The following is an 18,332-nucleotide window of genomic DNA, read 5'->3' as shown; positions in this document are numbered from 1 at the left end:
CTGTACTCTACAAGTCAGGGTTTCGAGGAAGCCTGCATGACTGCGAGTAGTCTCAAGCTCGGACAAACGCGTCTCTGCTGGACGTAATGTCCTGCATGTGGTTGACTCTGTCGCACCTTCGTACGACGTGGCCGTCAAATTTTTCATATGCTCCAGGTTCGGGGCACCTTCGTGGTCTGACCATGCGCCAGCGTCAGAAATACCACAATCGTGACTACCACAATTGAGGGCTTGATTGTGCCTTGCACGCTGGATTCTGTTGCTTTAATTTCTTGAAAACCCTATCCCATGTGCAAGTAGTCAGCCCTTCACAAAGCTAAAGTACTGTGCGACGATGTCCTGCACTTGTCTTTACAACATAGCAACTAAACGACCACAGTTGCAACATTCCCAACCCAAACTCCAAACAATGTACACGAGTGCTGGTAGATAGAATCAGTAATTTAAGAGAAGTTTTCACACGTGAGCACTGATGAGGTCGTCTCGTCGTAAGGCTGACACCACATGCGAGATTAGCGCGCGCCGGCGCCCTCCCCTGCATGCTGTTTTCACGCAGGGCCACCCTTCCAGGATTCCTGACGGTCGGCGTAGAAGACTCACATGAAGAATCAATATTAGCATAATTCAAATCGCTCCTTGGGGGACTCCAGCGTTGTTCGTGGGGATGGGTATTCCCACCTTGTAGCGTTTCCGGCCACCGCTTCGCCACCCCTGGTGCCCGCCATGGCGAAGAAGAAGGGGCCTGTCAAGAAGAGGTATGGCTCCAAAAAGGCTGAGCCTGTGCCCAATCTCTTTGAGCGCCTGAGCTCCCACAAGAAGTTCGACGTGCTGGGCCGGAAAAAGCTCAACGGCCCTCAGGAGAAGAGCAGGTTACGCAGCGCGGCTCATGAATTGGTGGGTGGAGTTCAAAACGGGATGATGGGGAGAAGAACTGCACAGAAGGGGGCGTGCGCCTCGCAGTCTCTTACCTCGTAGTCCACTGAGCACGCTGCCTGCACCTTGGCCCCATCATCAATTCCCCATATCAGAGGAAAAACACGCTTCTGGTGGAGTACAAGCAGCTCCGAAAGTCGAATGCCTTCATCGACCGACGCTTTGGAGGTGCGTGGGCCGCACGGTAGCTTTATGTTTGGGTTGCTGCGCTGGCTGCAGCCAGGCGGCACTGTCTCAGTTGATACACTTGGTCAGCAACAACATGAATTCCTTGCGTCAATTCACAGAGGACGATGAGAGCCTGACTGCTGACGAAAAGGCGTTGCTCCGTTTCCAGAAGCAGCGGATGCAGGAGCTCGCAGGTGCGGTATCAGTTTTACGGTGGTTGTAAAAGATTTGTACATCCTGAGCCCAGTGTCTTGCTTTCCAGAGGCTCAAATGCCCCATTCAGCCCCATTGTGCCTTCTATGTGACCAAACGCGTTTGCACCTATCAGACAATTACCCCACCTCCCTCTCGCCATCCTTCAGGTGGCAAGTTTGCACTCCCCGACGACACCCAGGAGGTGGAGCTGACGCATCTAGGTCGCAGCCTGGCCGAGTCCCAGGGACTGGGCGAGGTGTGGCGGGTTGGGTGGGATATAGAGCGGGGACTCAATCGATACAGGGGCTGGGGCAGGGACAGGGGCATGTACAAGAGTGCGGCCTCAGCAGCAAATGCCCCGTTCCCAAGGCACGGTGCTCATTGCACTGGCCACAACGCACAATGCCGGTATCCTTGGGCACCCAGCATGCACTCTCGTACATTGCCCCATCCCAGGACTGGCAAAGGGATGATGAGGACGACGGCCTGCCCGACTACGACGTCTCCGCGCACTTTGGCGGCGGGGACGGCGAGGGCGGCGACCTTTTCCAGCTCAAGCCCCGCAGCGAGTCCGCCGAACTCGAGGGTGGGGATGGCGACGACGCGCCCGCCCCACGCCGCAGCAAGGCGGAGGTCATGGAGGAGGTGATCGCCAAGTCCAAGGCCTTCCGTGCGGCCAAGCAACAGCAGCGGGAGGAGGACGTGGAGGAGGTGGAAAAGCTGGACTCCGTCTTCCGGGAGCTGGGCGCTGCAGGGGCCCTCTCCCGCCTCGTGCGGCCCAAGGGCGCCAAGGGGTGAGAGCGGGCACGGCACTCTGGTGCCTGGATTTGGAAGACCGAGTCGACCAAAGGGGCAACCTAAATGAGGCTGCCAAGTGCGCCCTGCGACCTGATGGGGTGGAGCTGGCAGCCAGAGGGTGGAGGGAACAGATGGACCGGCGTCGCCTCAGCTTTGGCTGGGTGTGCACCGAGATCCAGAATGATAGATGGAGGTGCATGAAGATCTTCACAATGCCCTCAGCAAACCCATTTGATTCCACGGACCCCTTTCAGGAGCCTGGCTGGGTTGGAGTCTCGTGAGGACGTGGCTTTTGACATCGCTGCCCGGGAACTGGTCTATGAGGCTAAGGGTGGCCCCGCGGATCGCCTGAAGTCCCAGGCGGAGCTGGAAGCCGCCGAGAACGAGCGTGCCGCCAAGGCAGAAGCCGCGCTGCGCCACCGACTCAAGGTGGGAAACGGGAACAGGGGTGTCGAATTTGGCTGATCAGGCAGACTCAATTGCCTGCACTAAGTTGCCAGGAATTGACTCCAATCCCAGCCCTTGCCCCTCTCATCATGCTCGCGTGACTCAAGCTGGTACCTTCAAAACCATCTGCAGGCCAAGGACCTGGGCGAGGGGTCGGACAAGGACGGCGAGGACGTCACCGACATGCTGGAGCTGCCCTCTGGCGGCTTCGCTGCCCGCCGCGCCAAGGCCGCCGCTGTCGCCGCGGCTCAGGGCAAGAAGCGCAAGGGTGGGAGCGGGGATGCACTGGAGGACGAGGACGAGTTCGACCTGTCGGCCAGCGCCAGCGAGGAGGGCGAGGACGACGAGGAAGGCGCGAGCGGGAGCGAGGACGAGGAGGGCGGCCCCCTGACGGCTCTGGAGGCTCGGCGCCGGGCGCGGGCGGCCGGCTCCGACCCGCTGCAGGCCGCCTTTCGCGAGGCCGCCAAGCGCCTGCTCAAGCGACACAAGGGCCAGGCGGAGGGGGAGAGCGAGGAGGAGGACAGCGAGGAGGAGGATTGTGGGGCCGATGAAGGCGATAGCGGAGATGACGAGGAAGTGGAGGAGGGGAGCGGGGAGGAGGAGGAGGAGGAGGTTGAGGCTGAGGAAGAGACTGGTGGCCTGTTGGAGGACGACAGTGCCTCAGAGGAGGAGGACGAGGAGGAGCGGACGATTGACGTGGGACGGCGCCTCACCACCCAGCCAGAGCCAAGCATCCACCCTGAGGCGGCAGTCAGTGGAGAGCAGCAGGCAGCGCCCTCCATGCTGCAGCGCTTGCCGACCACCTACCCGGAGTTTGCACGCCTGGTGGAGGTGAGTGTGTGTGTTGAGATGGAGTGGGGAGGGGAGGCAAGAGCTGTGTCAGGATTGGCAGCCTGACAGTCTCCTGCAGCCCTGCTGCTGGCTGCTGGGCTGGCTGCTGGGGGAATGCATGTACTTTCCAGCAAATTCAGCCTCACATCCCCTATTGGTTTGTCCGCATGGTGCAAGGAGCCAAGCACTCGCCCTGTCCTGCCATTGCTAGCATGACATCCGCCGCTCACCCCCCTGCTCCTCACCGCCGGGACCCCCCCCCCCACCCCCCCTCCCATCCACCCAGGGCCTCTCCGCAGCCGAGCTGCACGAGACGGTCGGCGCACTTCGCGTGACCCACGCCGCCGCGCTGGCTCGGGACAACCGCGCTGGCATGCAGACCTTTTACGGCCAGCTGACGCAGCACTTTGCCAGCGTGGCGGCGGCTGGGGGCCAAGATGCAACCGCCGCGCTGGACGCGCTGCTGCCGCATCTGCTGGAGCTGACGGCGGAGGTGCCGCTGTACGCCGCAACGCTCGCGCGCGCGCGGCTCTCAATGTGGTCGGCGCGGCTGGGGCGGCGGCTGGCGGACCCCGGGCAGCGCGCCGACGCCTGGCCGGCGCCGGGCGTGGTGGCCGTGCTCCTCCTCTTCCTGACCCTCTTCCCGCCCTCGGACCGGCGGCACCCGGTGCTGACCCCGGTCGCGCTGCTGGCGGGGCGCTGCCTGACCTTCTGCCCCGTGCTGACGGGGCGCCACCTGGCAACCGGCCTGACCCTGGCTGGCCTCCTCTCGGCCGCGCACACGCCCGCGCAACGCTTCAGCCCCGAGGCCCTTGAGTTTTGCGCGCGCGCGCTGCGCAGCGTCACAGCAGGGTGGGTGGGCGAGGGCGAGGACGGCGAGGGCGAGGACGGCAAGGACGGTCGGATGAGAAAGACCGACATGTGGCTGAGGCTCGACAGCCTGGCGCCCCTGGCCGAGTTCCGGCCGCCCAGCCTTGGCGGGCTGCTGGCCGCAGGGCCTGCGGGGTCCTCGGACCAGCGGTGGGAGAGCGCTGACGCGCGGACGCTGCTGGCGTGCGTCGCGGCGCGCCAGGCCGCGCGCTGCGCGGAGGGCCTGGCCGGCTGCGACGCGGCGCCCGAGGCGCTGCGCCCGGTGCTGGACGCGCTGGCCGCCATCCTGGCGGAGGACAGCGCGGCGGTGCCCGAGGCGCTGCGGGCCGAGGCCGGCGCCGCGGCACGGACCCTGGAGGGGGCCATCGCGCGAGGCCTCGTGGCGCGGCGGCCCCTGGTCCTGGCGGCGGCGGTGCGCATTGCCGAGGCGCGGCAGTACAACCCGCGCTTCGAGGACGGCTACGTGGCCACCAAGGACTACGACCCAGACAGGTAGGGGGTTGGGGGTGGGGTGGTATTCTTGGGCGACAGCCGGATAGGGGGCCGGGCGAGGAGGAAAGGGAAAGTGGGAGCCTCCACCCCCCTGACGCCGTCAAAGCTGGAGCGGGCTCTGAACAATCTTGCGCTCACCAATCACAACCCGCTCAGGGAGAGGTCGGAGCGGCGCAAGCTGCAGCGCCAGGTGAGGAAGGAGCAGCGGGGCGCGGCGCGCGAGCTGCGCAAGGACGGGGCCTTCATGGCCGCAGTCCGGGACAAGGAGAAGGCCACCAAGCAGGCGGCCCTGGACAAATCGGCCAAGCGGGTGCGTTGCTGGGGATAGGGGACGGTGCGGCATCATGGTACCGTGGCTGCCGCTGCTTGGGGCGCAAGGGTCGTCTCCCGGCTGACGGCCCGTTGGTCATTTAGACATTCGCTGCCCGCCAAGCCACCCCGCCCCACCACCGCACCACACACACACACCCTCCTCCATCCACAGGCGATGTCCTTCTTGCAAAAGCAAGAGTCCGACTTCAAGAGCGGAGGGCAGGGCGGCATGTGGAAGAAGGGCAAGAAGTTTTGAGGGTGTGGTGCAGATGTGCCGGGTCCTATCAGGGCCTGCCTGCTCAGCCCTCCTTGCTCCTTGCAATCCCTGTGACATTCTCGGCTGGTTCAGCATCTCTCAAAGCAATCAGAACACGAGGTGGTCATGTAGAGGGTGGCATTGCAGGGTCAGAAGCACCCTGCAGTGCCTGGGTTCACGGTGCCGAGCATGGCCTGCCCGGATACGTTTTGGGGGTTGGGTCACGGCTCGCGAGCCGCCGCCGCCCGCCCGCCTCCCGATGCGAGGACTCCCGGCGCCCCTCGCTCGCCTCCCCCGCCCGTCTCCCGATGCGAGGACTCCCGGCGCCCCTCGCCCGCCTCCCCCGCCGCGGTGGCGGGCACGGTGAAAGCGATGCACTCCAGCCCCAGCTCCTGGGTCAGCACGGCCACGACGGCGCGCTGGGCGTCCGCGTCCCTGCACAGCAGCTGGGCGGTGCCGTCGCCCTGGGACCCCACCCCCTTCCCCCCCAGCAGGTGCGGCTGGATGGCAGGGAGGCGCAGCACCCGGTGCAGGACGGGGGACCCGGCCTCGCCCAGCTGCGAGGGACACAGCGGCCCCGCCGCGGTGTCGAACTCGGCCTGGGCGGCAGTCATCAGCCGGCCCAGGCCGGCGACGTCGCCGCGGGCCATGCTCGCCGCGGCCGAGACGGTGAGGCTCTCGTTCAGGGGCCCCAAGCAGCGCACCAGGGCATGGTGTGCTGAAGTGCTGGGGACGGGGTACGCTTGCTTCGCAAAAGGGGGTGGAGGAAAGGGGTGGGGGGGGGAAGGGCGGGGGCCAGGCTTGGGCGTTGGAAAGTCTCAAGCTGCCAGAGCCGGAGAAGCCTGAATGAGAAAGGGGACCTGCAGGCCACCCAGGGTCCTTGCTTTCCCGGAAGGCGAGGTCTCCTTCCGAGGACTTTCACGCTGTACAGCCCCCTCCTTTTGGTCCTCTGCCTGCTCACCCCCCCCCCCAGCAGATACCCAACCCAAGCATTGCCCGCCACTCCACCTGCAGGCAGGACAGGATCTGGACGGTGTCCTTCCCCGCCCTCAGGTCGGCGAGGACGAGGTGGAGGGGCTCCCTCAGGGCCACGCTCTCCACCTGCATCGCATCCCCATCAAAGGTCATGAGGGCTGGGGCCCTGCCCAGCGCAACCGCCTGGTCCATGCGCCCACAGCGGCTGGGCGTCAGGCGCTCGCCCTCGTACGCCACCCGCATCTCGTCGCGCGTCGTCAGACCCAGGTCGAGAACGCGGTTGGCGGCGCGGGCCAGCAGCACGCAGAGCGCCGCGCTGGAGGACAGGCCGCGCTTCAGCGGCAGGGTTGTGGCGTGGTTGTCGATCTCCAGGCCGGCGATTCTGTACTCCAGGGCCAGCTTGTAGGCCATGCCTGCTGCGTAGGACCAGAAGCCGCCGGCCCTGGCGGTCTAAGCTTGGGTGTGGGAGGGGTAGGGGAGGCTGGGAAGGGTGGATCTGGGGCCCAGGTGAACAGGCATGTGGTCTTGAAGAGGGCTGGCGGTGCAGTAGCCGACTCGGGAGCAATACGGCAGCGAAAAGGAATCACGCACCTCGATGAGGCCGTCCGGGTCTTGCAGGTCGAACGTCTGACTCAGGCGCCGCCCGTCATTGGTGGTGGAGGTGAGGTGGAGGAGGGCATCGTCGCGGCGGCGCGCACGGGCGTACAGCCCCTGCTCGGTTGTCACCACGATGGTCCTGCCTGGCACGATGTCGGGATTGGACCTGGGAGGGGGTGATGTGAAGGTACTGGAAAAGATTGAGAATAATCACAGGGCCAAAAATCTGGCAGTGGCAACTTCATCTTCCCAATCGCCACAGAGGACCGCGCAGCAGCCCGGGCTCACGCGCGCATGGATCCTGCCCAGTCAGAGTGCTCCCCAAAGAGGCAAAGTCGCCCAGGGACGAAGATCGCAATGGCTTGCGGAACATTGCAAGCGTCTGCCTCCATTCCAGCCAACGGCAGGGCCGGCGCGCCCGAACCTGCGCTGCCTGGTTGCGGTGGCCCGCGCAACGCCGCAAGTGTACAAATCAGCAATGCTACATTTGTTGATATCAATAGCAGGCTGCGCTGTGTGGCATTGGTATGAAGCTAGGCATCGAGGCCTAGGCCCTTGGCACCCCCATCGAGCGCCGTCCCCGTCACCACCCTTCCGGTGATCTCGGACCGCATCGCGGGTTCGGAGATGCCGGGACGCTTTGAAGACCTCCATGCCGAGTAACCCTGATCACTGGGCACCATGTTTCCCTCAATAATGATCTGAGCAGATACGCGAAGATCTTGCGGGCATGGCAACCTCGGAGTATGGGGAGGAGGGTGGCGATGAGGAATCCGTCGTGTTGCCGAGTACGGTTTCAGGATCCTGGCTGACACCCCTCCGCATGCTGGTGCTCTTCTGCACCCTCAATATCCTAATCTACATGGACAGGCAAGCTTGGCGAGGGGCCCGCGCAGCCCCACACCATGTTTTGACCGTGTGATTTGCTGCACCTGCGGCACCCCAGCGGAACTTATCTCGTGGTCACTCCCCCGCCGCAGAGGGGTGATCAGCAGCAACGGCGTGAGTGGAACGGCTGGAACCCCCGGGGAGCCCGGTAGCGGCATCATGGGCGCCTTCGGCCTGACCCTCTTCCAGGCAGGGCTCCTCCCTGCGGCCTTCATGGTGGGCCTGCTGGTCGCCAGCCCGGCGTTTGCGGAGGCCAGCAAGCAGTGGCACGCCCTGCGTCTCATTGCCCTGGGCCTCACCGTCTGGCTCCTGGCTGCCGCGGCCAGTGGGGCGGCCTGGGGCTTCTACTCCCTGCTCGCCGCCCGCATGGTCGTGGGAGTGGGGGAGGCGTCCTTTGTGGCCCTTGCCGCCCCCTTCATCGGTGCGCCGGGCGGGGATGCTGGGGGTCGTATGTGCTTCTTTCGTGCACACTGCCCTGCTGCACGGAGGCTGCTTGGCGCTGGCGACGACGGCTGACATGCACACCGTGGCCTGCTGGCCCAGCATGCGCTTGCCATGCTCAGGCACCGAACGTCCCCCCTTTCCCACCCCAACCCCTCCCCTCCTCCAGACGACGTGGCGCCCCCCGCCCGCAAGTCCTCCTGGCTCGCCGCCTTCTACCTCTGCATCCCCGCCGGCGTGGCCCTGGGCTACATCTTCGGCGGCCTCCTGGCGGCGGGCCTGGGCTGGCGCGCCCCTTTCCTCCTGGAGGCGGCCCTGGCCCTGCCGCTGGTGGCGCTGCTAGCCTCGCTGCCCCCGCTGGACCTGCGCGGCTCGCACTCCGCCGCCGGCCAGCCCGGCGCCGACTCCCTGCTTTCCTCTTTGAAGGCCGACGCCCTGGCCCTCGCCAGACTGCCCGTCTACGTGCTGGTGGTGGCGGGCATGACCTGCTTCACCGCCCTGCTGGGCGCGCTTTCTTACTATGGCCCGCGGGCGGGGCGGGAGGTCTTCGACATCCCCGCCCCCACCGCCGACGTGACCTTTGGCGGGGTCACAGTGTTCACAGGTGCGATGCCAAAGGCGTCGGGGGGGCTGGGGGGGGGTTCCAGACCGTGGGCGCAGCAGGGATGATGTTGGCATCGCAAGTGAGGACGGTGGATTTGGGCGTTGTCCTTGCGCCCCGTCACTGGCCAGAAGTACTCTGCAGCGAAACAAAACGTAAACTATTCTATGAGCACTGAGCAGGGGGCTGCCAGCAAGTCCCCACCTGACCTGGTTCCACAACCCCATGCATGCAGGCATCGTGGGCACGCTGATCGGAGGCGTGGCGCTGGATGGCATGGGCAGCAGCATCCACAATGCCCTGCTGCTCTGCGCGGCCGGGCTGGCAGCGGGGTGCCTGCTGCTCATCGGCGCTTTCGCTCTCGCCTCCAATTTTGTGGCCTTCATGGCTGTGCTGGTGAGGCGGGCATGTGGAGAGGGTTGTAGGGGCATGTGTGGTTGAAGCGTGGGCGACCTAGAGTTGTTACTGGGAGGAGCTCACCATGAGTATGTGGGTTGCCCAGGTCTCACATCAGGCTCAAAGCCTGCGATGCACCACGCCCCTCCTGAGAGTCCCAACAAAATGCCTAGTACCCCTGCACCACCTTGAGATACCCACTCTCCACCCGCAACACAGGCCCTGGGCCAGATGTGCCTGTTTGCGACCATGGCCCCCAGCAACGCCGTGGTCCTGTGGACCGTGCCCCCCGGCCTCCGGGCCCCAGCCATGAGCTTCTCGGTGGTGGCGCTGCACGTGCTGGGGGACGTGCCCAGTCCCCCCGCCCTGGGCTTCCTGCAGGGCCGCCTGCGCGACTGGCGGCTGTCCCTCAGCCTGGCCTCCCTCCTGCTCGCGGCGGGGGCGGCCTGCTACGCCCTGGCCACCGCCCCCGCCCGGTCAGCGACAGACTACCGGGCTCAGGACGCGGCCACCCGGCCACCGCTGGAGGTCCAGGACCTGCGGGACGCCTCCCTCGCGGACTCGACGGCGGGGGCTGGGGTGGGGGGGGTGGAGGGCATGCGCCTGCGCCTCCTGGCGGGGCAGTCCACGCCCAACCTGGCCATGCTGCGGGAGCTGGAGGAGAATAGGGAGTGAGCATGCAGCCGATTCTGTACTATTCTTTTCGTTGTGTATCACTTGTAATAAATCGCATTGGCATGAGTGCGGGGTATCGGTGCGCCGGTGCCACGACAAGCCGGGATCCGGAGCCCGCGGATCATTTGCTCCGACAGTTGTAATTTGGGGAAAAGTAAACAAGGTGCAGGCGGGATATTTGCTGGGACCATCTCTCAATACGGACTGCTCAGACTAGCCGTGCAGAGAGCCCTACCTCTATGCTGGCACTGGGCCAGACTCGGACTGCGCTCCACCTCTGCGCTCTACGAGCCAACTTCAGGGCCTGCAACCTTGGGCAGGTGCGTGCTGGTACCAAAGATTCGAGGGATGGGTGGATGACTGTTCATTGATGTGCATCGATGGGAGTTGTAGCTCGGAGCATTACGATCTGGACCCCCTCGACTGTGCAGAGAGCATACTCAGGACCAACTTCTCGAGGCGTGGCCCGTCATCCTCCTCACCGTAGCATCACACATCACTCAAGCAAGCGTGTATCTCCCACATTGATTGCCGACGCCTCCAGAATGAGCGCTCAAGGCTCGGACGTCCCCGACATTGTGTCTGCCCAGTGGCTCAAGGACAGGTCTGTGGTGATGTGTTCGAGGGCGTTGGCATGCAGAGATCGTGTTCTTTGGTACATATCGCTGCAGGATTATGACTATCCTTGAGTTCCATTTCCAGAATGAGGGCTGAGTCTTATCAACCCTCTCTCACAGGCTGGCGGATGTCAAGGTGCTGGATGCGAGCTGGTACCTGCCGGTGCACAAGCGTGATGCGGTCGAAGAGTTCAAAGCCTCCCGTCTCCCCGGTGCCCAATTCTTTGACCTGGATGCCATTTCGGACACCTCTGTGGGTGAGCCAGGAAGGGGTTGTCCAGGTGGTGAGACTGTCACTGAGCACGCCGCTCATCAGAGTTCTTGCTGATGCCAATATCACATGTGGGCTGCTCCAGGATCCTACGTCCTGATATGCGCACCCACCTCCGCCTTCGACCCCCTATTCCCGCGCATCTGCATCCCTGCTGCCCCCATACCCCTGCACAGACCTGCCCCACATGCTGCCCAGCGAGGCAGCATTTGCTGCCGCAGCCGATGCGCTTTGCATCAACCCTGACGATACCATCGTCGTGTACGACCGCCTGGGCGCCTTTTCGAGCCCCAGGGCCTGGTGGACCTGGCACGTCTTTGGCCACAAGAGGTATAGGGAGAAGGGAGAAGGGATTGGGCGGTGTGGAATGGTGTTTGGTCCTAGGCGCTGGGTGGTCCTCCTGTGACAGGGCGCGCCCCATCGTGGGTCCTCCCCTTCCCGCTCGGACGCAGTATTCTTGAAAGGAGCTCACCGACCCCCCTCCATCCCCCGCCCCGCACAGGGTGGCGGTGCTGGACGGCGGCCTGCCTGCCTGGGTGGAGGCGGGCAGCGAGCTGGAGAGCACGCCCGTGTCGGACAGCGCGCTCACCGCCCCCGGCGCCGCGGCAGCGGCCGCCCAGGGGCCGGACGCCGGCGTGCGGCCCGACTCCCGCTACCCCGCGCATCTGGACTCGTCCCAGGTCGCCTCCTGGCGCGACGTGCTGGCCGCCGTGGAGGCGGGCACGACGGGCAACCTGGTGGATGCGAGGCCCGCGGGGCGCTGGCGCGGCGAGGCGCCGGAGGTGCGCCCGGGCCTGGCCTCGGGGCACATCCCGGGGTCCAAAAACCTGCCCTGGGACGCGGTGCAGAGTGGGGGCAGGTTCAAGCCGGCGGAGCAGCTGCGCGCCGCCTTCCAGGGCGCGGGCGCCGACCTCGGCCGGCCGCTGACGCTGTCCTGCGGCAGCGGGACGACAGCGTGCGTGCTGCTGCTAGCGGCGCGTCGCGCCGCACCAGGGGCGCGGGCAACGGTCTACGACGGCAGCTGGAGCGAGTGGGGCGGCCTGCCAGGCGTGCCGGTGGCCAAGGGGGCGGCCTGACCCGGTGGCGGGTAGATGCAGAGGAGGCTGTGATGAATGACGGTGTCGTCTCTAGAGTAAATGATGTCGAACTGTTCAGTGACTGCCCAGGGGTACCACACACCCCAGGCACAGGGTGGCGGTCATGATGGGAACATGTTTTGTAAATGGAGGTTGCCTTGCCGGCACATCCGGTGGTAGACCTTGTTCGCGCTCGATCTGACCACGAATGTAGTGCGATCTCCACGCGCGAACAACGGCCCTGCCTGCCTCCCATCCAGTGATCCAGACTTTCAAAGCTTTCGATATCACTGGGTGATCGCCACTGGCCAGTACGCTTGCGCTGCGGCACACAGCATGCTGAAGGTTCATGCGCGGACCACACCGCTCCTCCTGGTGCGCATGGACATGGGCGCCGCGCACGCCTGTCTATCTAGTGCGATGTTCCAGTGCCATACCATGACCACGCCCTATCATTCCTCCTCCTGCAGAATCCCCTGACACGCCCGGTCTACCGCCACCCCATGGGCAACAGGGGAGCCAGCCTGACCAGCACAGCAGCTGCGTCGCCTGCCTCCACCAGCACCTCCTCACAGGAGGAAGACACGCTGAGCGACTTCCATGCGCACCAGTCCAAGGCTCCACGCCTCTCCATCGCCGTCCAGGCCCGGACCCTGGTGGCTAGCAGCACGTGAGGCGGAGCATGCTGAAGGGGGCTGGTAATGATGCAACCCACATTCCTTTGGTGTGCCATTTCCATCAGCAGCCTTTGCACTCCTGGAGAGGCATTAATTCACTGCAACCCTCACACTGACCCCTCCTCCATGTCGCCTCGCCAGGTGGGGGGTGCTGTCCACCATCTCCAGCGGCCCCGACAGCGAGGGCTTCCCCTCCGGCAGCGTGGTGGAGTATGCCGTGGACGACCGCGGGCTGCCCCACTTTGCGCTGAGCACCCTCAGCCCCCACACACGAGACGTCCAGCGCGACGACCGTGTCAGCCTCATCGTGCCTGTCCAGGGGTCCAAGGTAAGGCCCGGGAGGGGGATTTCAGAGAGTGAGAAGGATCATCTCCGCAGGAGTGGTGGGACCCCACCACTCAGTGTCACTTCCTTTACACCTCGTGGCAACAGTCGCATCGCTTGTCCCACATGACGCTGGTTTATTTGACAACTGGGTGTGACAAGAGTGCCACTGCACACCCACAATGCACAACCCCAGGGCCTGCCGGACGCGCGGGCGACGTTGACGGGCAGCATGGAGTGCCTGGCCGGCGGCGAGGCGGCGGCGGCCGAGGCGCTGTACCGTGCGCGCCACCCGGGCAGCTACTGGGTGGGATTTGGGGACTTTGCCATGTACCGCATGGCCAGCTTGCGCGGTGTGCGGCTGGTGGGCGGCTTCGCGCGTGCGGGGCGGGCGGGCGCTGAGGAGTACCTGGCCACAGCACCTGACCCGGTGGCCGCCTTCTCGGCGCCCATCGCGCGGCACATGAATGCCGACCACGGGGAGGCTTGCGTCGCCATGGTGCGACACTGCGCGCGCCTGCCGGCGCGCGCCGCCCTCCTGCTGGCCGTGGACGAGCTGGGCATGGACCTGGAGGCGGAGCTGGAGAGCGGGGAGCGGCTGCCGGTGCGGTTGGGCTTCCTGGCGCCCGCCCCAGACCGGAAGGCCGTCAAGGACCGGATAGTGGAGTTGACGCGGGCCGCGAGCCGGGGTGGTTGAGGGGCTGGAGCATATGCGTCAGGAGGTCCAGAGGTCTGTTCAGGCCTTGGAAGCTCGGCTGTCTTCCTTCCAGGCTTTGGAAGCCAAATCCTGAGCCTCTGCCAAGCCAGCAGTTGTGATGTAGCATCGACGAACCCTGAGGCAATGCCTCCACGGAGCACATGCTCCGCCTGCAGCGAGCACGGCGCGCGCATTCCAGCCCTGCCTGGCGCAGTCCAAGGCTCCACTACCCCCAGGCTCCGATATCTCAGTCCGAGAAGTAGCGGTCCTCTGCATCCTGGGCCTGCAGGCGCGCCCAGTGCTCGTCCAGCTCGGCATCGCCGTCGATGGCGGGGTAGTCTATGCCCGGGTCGTGCCCCGCCAGGAAGCTTTGCTGCATCAGGTCCAGCAGCGCGCCCTCCCTGCGTGGTTGAGGGTGTGTGATCGGGGGGGTGGTGGTGGCATGGTGCCTGATGAAACTCACAGAGAACACAGAGTGGCCCGCAGTGCGGCTCGCCACGACAACCTCGGACGGCATTGGGCCCTCGGTGACATCCAGCTCTCACCGCTCCGATAAAGGCTCGACAGGTGCCGGACTCTGCTGGTCCCTCCCGTCCTCGTCCACCTCCTCGTGCCCGTCCTCCCCGTCCTCCTCCTCGGTGGCAGCGTCGTATGCGAGCTGCTCCTCCTCTCGCGCCTCTGCCAGCGTCGCCTCACGCGCATGGTCCAGCAGCCGGTCGGCGTAGGCGAGGCCTGGAGAAACACCGGTCGATGCCTGGTCAGAAGCGTCTGCACTCGGCCTGTACTGGCCAATGTACTGGTGGTATAGCCAGGGCTGGCGCTGCTCCATGGCACTCTCAGAAAAATACTGTCCCTCCGCCATGAGCCGCTGCATGTGCGCCAGTCGCCGGTTGCGGATGAGGGCTGAGCTCTTGGAGTCACCTCTCGCATCTCCCAGGGCTTTAAGATAGAAATCTACCTCGTGATCGCTCCGAAGGGACTCAAAGTGCATCAGCTCGTTTGCCGACAGGTGTTCCCCATGCCTCTCGAGGAACACGCCAGGGTCCCTTTGCAGCAGGGCCGCAACATACTCCCGGCGCTTTGCGACCCCGACTTCGCCATTGCGCGTCAGCTGGCCGGGGAGGCGGAGATCAGGCAGGTCCGCCAGTCGACCCGAGATGGAGGTGACAGTCTCCCCAGATATACCGCTCCGATCCTGGCCCATGCCAGCGTTTTGGTATAGGGCTGAGGACAATAGTTTGTGTGGATGTTCACCAGAGGTTTGCAGAACAACGTGTTAACATGCCATTGCCCCCAGATCACTTCAACTGCATGGCTGGTCTGTCAGGGCGCGAAACTCAGTCCCGTTCATGTTCCAAAAGCTTAATATTCGTGCGAGCCTCGCCACATTAACATATGCCATGGACTGTTTTCGATTCTACGAGGGATATATCGCAGATAAAGTGGTGCTCCATTGCCATGGCCACTGCCGCCCGGCAGTGCCGGGCGCTGGCCAGCCTCGCGTCGCAGTCCTGTGACGGGCTGCTAGGCGCCCGTTGCATGGCCACCCTACCCGCTGCCCTGGCCTCACAAGTGGCAACACGCAGCCCTGGGTCCATCGACCTCCCCGCCGACGTCAACGACGCCCTCCTTGCTGCTGCCAAGGGTGATGAGGATTGGTGAGGGTGGGCTGGCAATCTCGTCTCCGCGTACCCAGAGAATCAACTGCTTTAGCGCCTGTCCCCCCAATGCTTTCCTTAATCTCTCCCAACCCCCTCCCCCTTCCTCCCAACAAAAGGTGCAAGAAAGAAGCACCTGCGCGGGCAGGGTGCCGCACTGACGGACGAGCTGAAGCATATGTCCCGCAGCCGGCACCGTGGAGGCGTGCACCCCAACCTGCATGGGGTTCCAGAGGCCCAGACGCAGCGCCCCACGCGTGGGAAAGCACGGCAGCAGCGACGTACCCTGCTGGCCGAGCTGGCCGGCGAGGTGCCGGGCCTGCCTATGGTGGGAACTCTGACAGGCAACCGGGGGCCGGCGCGCATGTCCCGCCGCGCCCGCGCCGCGGCGGAGGCGGCCCAGGAGTGGGAGGACCTGGAGGAGGCGGACGAGGGCGGTGGAATGATGGACAGCGCGGCCGCAGCGCGGCCATCTGAGTTGGCTGACGCCGGGCTGGCGGAACCCTCGGACACCGTGGATACACAAGGAGCTTCCGGTGTTGCTGCTCTGGACCAGCCTGTCATCGGACCCCCCGCCGCCAAGTCAGAATCCGCATCCCAGTGGGCCGCGCCGCCCCCCCTCCCGCTGGACCGCCCCGCGCGCTCCTCGGCGGTGGCAGCGGGGAGGCGGTATGGCGACGAGGCCACGGCGCTGGCCTACGCTGCGACGCGCATGCCGGCATGCTACGCCGCGCTGCGCCGCGCTCTGGGCGAGGTGGCGGCGCGGCAGGGCGCCGCCTGGGCCCCGGCCACCATGCTGGACTTTGGGGCGGGGCCGGGGACCGCGGCCTGGGCGGCGCGCGACGCCTGGCCTGCGGCCGCGCTCCGCGTGACGGCCGTGGACGCCTCGGGCGCCATGGCCTGGCTGGGGCGGGCTGTGCAGGCGGCGCGGACGAGAAGCGATGCCGAGGCAGGTGCCGCCAGCAGCGTGTACTGGACGGCGCGGCTGGGGCCGGCCAGCCGTCGCGCCGACCTGGTCACCGCGGGCTACGTGCTGGGCGAGCTGGACGGCGACGGGGAGCGGCGCCGGCTGGTGGCCGACCTCTGGGCCAGGGTGGCGCCGGGCGGCGTGCTGCTGCTGGTGGAACCCGGCACGCCGGCCGGCAGCCGCGCCGTCGCAGCGGCCCGCACCCAGGTCCTAGAGGCTGCAGCGGACGGGGAGGGAAGCGGGGCGGGGCAAGGGAGGCGCGCGCATGTGCTGGCGCCCTGCCCGCACGACGGCGCCTGCCCGCTGGAGGGCGCCGCGACCTGGTGCCACTTTGTGCAGCGCTTCCAGCGTGGGCCCCTGCAGGTGCGAGGGGTGTGGAAGGAAGGAAAGGGGGGTGTGGGGGGATTGGACACTTACTCGAATGCCGAACATTGCACCCTCCTCTCTTTGACACCTCCCCCCCACGAAAACGGAACCCCAACCTGGCAGAGGGCGGCCAAGGACTTTGCGCCGGGGAAGGTGACGGTGCGGTCCTACGCCGACGAGCGCTTCAGCTACGTGGCCATCTGCAAGCGGCCCCGGCCGCACGGGCCGCCGCAGCCCGCCATCGACGCCCTCATCCCCCTGCCCGATGATGTCATGGAGGCGTACCGTGCCCTGCCCCCCCACGAGGTCCCCCGGCGAGCCAGGCCGCAGGTGTGGGGGTGGAATGGGGCTATTTCGGGGGGGGGGGCAACGGGAGGCGTAGTACGCAGAGAACCGCTACTCGTACAGAAGGTCTCAGCGCGGGGCGCTGGTCTGCCCGGTTGAGCCCTTGAGTGGAAGTACGGATGCCGGCACATCCCGCCAACGAGCTTAGCTCCCTGACCAGCCTCCTGCTCACCATGCCAGCTCGGGCTTCCGGAGGACATTGAAGGCCCAAAGGTTGTTGAGAATCCAGCAGCACCGGCGGGGCCCAGCGGGGGCGCCGCTGGGAGAATGGCGTGGGCGGATGACGACGCTTTCCTCCTGCGGCTGGCCGAGGGCCGGGGCCTGCTCAGCGACCTGGATGAGGACACGCTGCAGCTCATCAGGGACAGCATCGGCGAGGATGCGGAGCTGGGGACCGAGGATATGGAGCTGCGGCGGATTGGGAAGGGGGAGCTTGGGAACGAGGTGACAGGTGGGCAGTGGGTTTGGGGGGTGCAGCTGTGGAGTGGCGGCGGTAACGCTGGGTGCGGCAGTTTGGCGCGGGGCGCTCTGGGGGGCGCACAAAACCGAAAGACGGTGCTGAGGAAGCAGGGGGAGAGGGTAGTGCATCCCTCACCTTGAGCCATGAGGTTTGTGACTTGGTTCTCCTCGATGACCATGCCTCAGAGCCGGCCTGCATCCAAAACCCTTCTCCCTCTTTTGGATTCTAGCAGCAGCAGATGCGCCACACTCACCTGCTGACATCAGAGGGAGCCAGAGGCAAACTGCAGACTCTCTGCCCACCTCCCGACCTGCCCCCACTGTGCCGGCGTCATCTAGCAACGGGCACGACCCCGACCTCGACCTGGAGACCCTGGCGCAGGCCTCCGCCTCCACCTGGTCGCGGGTGCTGCGCCCACCCCTGAAGCGAGGCGGGCACGTGGTGCTGGACCTGTGCTCTGCCGTAGAAAGCGGGGCGCGGGGCGAGGCCGTGCGCCAGACCGTGTCGCGCCTGGGCAGCGAGCGGGCGCTGGGGGGACGGGGGGCCTACCGCCTGGCGCGGGGGCTGGGCTGGGGCGACCTCTGGCCCGCAGACTACCAGGACAGGCTGCCGCTGCAGAGAGGGGGGGCTTGGAAGAAGGGCGAGTGAAGAATGATGTGCGAGAGTGCTTTTTGTGGAGTGGCCCCATCAGAAATGCGAGTCTGCAGCGTGAGGCTTGGAGCAGGTGCTGGCGGGCATGAAGGGTCCTCAGGGTTCTGAATCGCAAACTTTTCTGTGATTACCCCACATTGTCCCAGCAGAGAAATAGAGCCAGGTATCGTATTGGGATGTGCAAGTCCTTGGACGTGCGGTCCAGCACGGGGTGCAAGTTTCGTGGGGGGCCAGTGAGGAACAGAGCAGGTTTCAACATACGCAAGACTGGAGCAGGCCGGCAGGGATGAGGGGCACTGCGCCGCCACAGTATCCAGTGCGTTCGGGGCTCACAGGCACAGGGGGTGT

The 18,332-nt window shown here is 65.7% G+C and overlaps 8 protein-coding genes across 8 annotated transcripts; 5 read left to right on the top strand and 3 right to left on the bottom strand.

Annotated features, from left to right (window-relative positions):
• Positions 1-723: 723 nt before the first annotated feature.
• On the top strand, positions 724-5,302 carry F751_6369 (Nucleolar protein 14; the record flags this gene model as incomplete). The annotated part of the gene is made up of 13 exons (XM_011403344.1): positions 724-894; positions 1,029-1,101; positions 1,221-1,295; positions 1,464-1,552; positions 1,753-2,090; positions 2,349-2,523; positions 2,674-2,809; positions 3,293-3,372; positions 3,659-3,909; positions 4,174-4,271; positions 4,617-4,734; positions 4,891-5,044; positions 5,219-5,302. The coding sequence occupies 13 exons, from the start codon at positions 724-726 to the stop codon at positions 5,300-5,302; spliced, it is 1,842 nt and encodes a 613-aa protein (XP_011401646.1).
• Positions 5,303-5,523: 221 nt separating this feature from the next.
• On the bottom strand, positions 5,524-7,266 carry F751_6368 (Galactokinase; the record flags this gene model as incomplete). Its single annotated transcript, XM_011403343.1, has 4 exons — positions 5,524-6,048; positions 6,311-6,727; positions 6,869-7,040; positions 7,163-7,266. 4 exons carry the CDS (start codon positions 7,264-7,266, stop codon positions 5,524-5,526), a joined length of 1,218 nt encoding a protein of 405 aa, XP_011401645.1.
• A 655-nt stretch (positions 7,267-7,921) lies between these two features.
• On the top strand, positions 7,922-9,875 carry F751_6367 (Spinster-like protein 1; the record flags this gene model as incomplete). The annotated part of the gene is made up of 4 exons (XM_011403342.1): positions 7,922-8,183; positions 8,373-8,807; positions 9,040-9,200; positions 9,420-9,875. The coding sequence occupies 4 exons, from the start codon at positions 7,922-7,924 to the stop codon at positions 9,873-9,875; spliced, it is 1,314 nt and encodes a 437-aa protein (XP_011401644.1).
• Positions 9,876-10,420: 545 nt separating this feature from the next.
• On the top strand, positions 10,421-11,839 carry F751_6366 (putative 3-mercaptopyruvate sulfurtransferase; the record flags this gene model as incomplete). Its single annotated transcript, XM_011403341.1, has 5 exons — positions 10,421-10,479; positions 10,613-10,749; positions 10,940-11,093; positions 11,266-11,332; positions 11,444-11,839. The coding sequence occupies 5 exons, from the start codon at positions 10,421-10,423 to the stop codon at positions 11,837-11,839; spliced, it is 813 nt and encodes a 270-aa protein (XP_011401643.1).
• A 503-nt stretch (positions 11,840-12,342) lies between these two features.
• Positions 12,343-13,537, top strand: F751_6365 (Protein CREG2; the record flags this gene model as incomplete). The annotated part of the gene is made up of 3 exons (XM_011403340.1): positions 12,343-12,509; positions 12,658-12,844; positions 13,037-13,537. 3 exons carry the CDS (start codon positions 12,343-12,345, stop codon positions 13,535-13,537), a joined length of 855 nt encoding a protein of 284 aa, XP_011401642.1.
• Positions 13,538-13,784: 247 nt separating this feature from the next.
• F751_6364 (hypothetical protein) lies at positions 13,785-14,741 on the bottom strand (the record flags this gene model as incomplete). The annotated part of the gene is made up of 2 exons (XM_011403339.1): positions 13,785-13,938; positions 14,386-14,741. The coding sequence occupies 2 exons, from the start codon at positions 14,739-14,741 to the stop codon at positions 13,785-13,787; spliced, it is 510 nt and encodes a 169-aa protein (XP_011401641.1).
• A 254-nt stretch (positions 14,742-14,995) lies between these two features.
• Positions 14,996-17,981, top strand: F751_6363 (Rsm22-cox11 tandem protein 1, mitochondrial; the record flags this gene model as incomplete). Its single annotated transcript, XM_011403338.1, has 6 exons — positions 14,996-15,182; positions 15,315-15,523; positions 16,118-16,525; positions 16,652-16,858; positions 17,054-17,376; positions 17,672-17,981. The coding sequence occupies 6 exons, from the start codon at positions 14,996-14,998 to the stop codon at positions 17,979-17,981; spliced, it is 1,644 nt and encodes a 547-aa protein (XP_011401640.1).
• On the bottom strand, positions 17,668-18,021 carry F751_6362 (hypothetical protein; the record flags this gene model as incomplete). Its single annotated transcript, XM_011403337.1, has 1 exon — positions 17,668-18,021. One exon carries the CDS (start codon positions 18,019-18,021, stop codon positions 17,668-17,670), a length of 354 nt encoding a protein of 117 aa, XP_011401639.1.
• Positions 18,022-18,332: the final 311 nt, after the last annotated feature.

This window comes from Auxenochlorella protothecoides (assembly GCF_000733215.1).
Source record: "Auxenochlorella protothecoides strain 0710 unplaced genomic scaffold scaffold87, whole genome shotgun sequence".
NCBI classification, from domain to species: domain Eukaryota; kingdom Viridiplantae; phylum Chlorophyta; class Trebouxiophyceae; order Chlorellales; family Chlorellaceae; genus Auxenochlorella; species Auxenochlorella protothecoides.
The sequence above is the reverse complement of the archived record's forward strand: the minus strand, read 5'-3'. Positions and strand labels throughout refer to the sequence as shown.